At 38.1% G+C, this 1129-nt stretch overlaps 1 protein-coding gene across 1 annotated transcript; it reads left to right on the top strand.

The window, feature by feature from the left end:
- The first annotated feature begins 6 nt into the window (after positions 1-6).
- Positions 7-660, top strand: LOC124891663 (calpain-type cysteine protease DEK1-like). Its single transcript, XM_047403365.1, has 3 exons — positions 7-278; positions 404-514; positions 559-660. Exons 1-3 carry the CDS (start codon positions 147-149, stop codon positions 658-660), a joined length of 345 nt encoding a protein of 114 aa, XP_047259321.1. The 5' UTR covers positions 7-146.
- Positions 661-1129: the final 469 nt, after the last annotated feature.

Below are 1129 nucleotides of genomic sequence, written 5' to 3'. Positions count from 1 at the left end.
GTTTGGACGCTGATCGAGAACATCGCGACAGTAACCCTCCTGTCACTGATTCAAATGATGTTGAGGATGTGTTACCTAATCATATTTCATTCTTGGAAGAACTTAGACTCCAAGGATTAGGAAAGTGGCTTCAACGTTGTAGAGTAATGTTACATCATGTAGCAGGAACTCCAGAGCGAGCATGGCTTCTTTTCAGTTTAATCTTCATTCTTGAAACCGTCGTTGTGGCTATCTTCCGACCAAAGACAATAAAACTTTTGAATGCTACACACCAACAGGTAAGAAATGCATTAGTACTTTTAAAGTTCAGTTTAGTGTATTTGGAGTATGGTGCAGCTAAAATGTACTCCATATGATTGTATTTTCCGTTTTCTAACAAAATTTAGTGAACGACTTTCTGTAGTTTGAATTTGGCATCGCGGTTCTCCTTTTGTCTCCTGTTGTCTGTTCTATTTTGGTCTTCCTACGGTCGCTGCAGGCTGGAGATTTGTCCATGACTTCAAAGCCTCGGAAGGTATTTACATTTTTGGTTCTTTGCCTGCGATTATCTGTTTTTAGTTGTTTTTTATCCCAAGTATCTTGTTGCTATTTGAGGTTTTGGTTGTGATAACTTTACGCCAGTGTATCATTGTCTCTGTGCAGTTTTCTAATGTTGGTTGATTGTGATTTCCAAAGCTCTCGTATATTTTGATGCTTCCTACATTGGTTTCTATGCTTCTTTTCTTTTCCAAGAGTGATTGTCTTTAGGTTCTGGGTTTTCAGCACTAGTCCAGGCTCTTCTCCCTCTTTCTCTCTTGCATGCTAAATATTAATCTTAATTTTTCATGCGTTCACCAGTGATGTGAGGGACAACGTTTTGTTCTATGGTGCACAAGAATGTTTAGGCTGCTAAAAACCCAGACTAAAGTTTTTTGTGCTAGCCAAGTTTTTGAATTCAGTTAAGGGGGTATGTTCTGCTTGTTTAGCTATGCTGGACCTTTAAACAGTTGAATTATAGCTCTAGCTCCAAATAGGTGTTCAAGATCAGCTTATGTTATTTCCTAAGAGAGGTCAGGTGAAATAAGAGAAGAGAAGATGCTTTTATAATTTGACTATTGATGGTTGATCACGTTTATAGGTATCAAACAAA

Source organism: Capsicum annuum, unplaced genomic scaffold (assembly GCF_002878395.1).
Source record: "Capsicum annuum cultivar UCD-10X-F1 unplaced genomic scaffold, UCD10Xv1.1 ctg39543, whole genome shotgun sequence".
Classification (NCBI taxonomy): Eukaryota; Viridiplantae; Streptophyta; class Magnoliopsida; order Solanales; family Solanaceae; genus Capsicum; species Capsicum annuum.
The sequence above is the reverse complement of the archived record's forward strand: the minus strand, read 5'-3'. Positions and strand labels throughout refer to the sequence as shown.

Coding starts and splice junctions, on each gene's coding strand:
- LOC124891663 (XM_047403365.1), top strand. CDS start 147: ATGTTACATCATGTAGCAGGAACTCCAGAGCGAGCATGGCTTCTTTTC. Junction 279..403: donor TGAATGCTACACACCAACAG/GTAAGAAATGCA, acceptor GACTTTCTGTAG/TTTGAATTTGGCATCGCGGT. Junction 515..558: donor TGACTTCAAAGCCTCGGAAG/GTATTTACATTT, acceptor ATCTGTTTTTAG/TTGTTTTTTATCCCAAGTAT.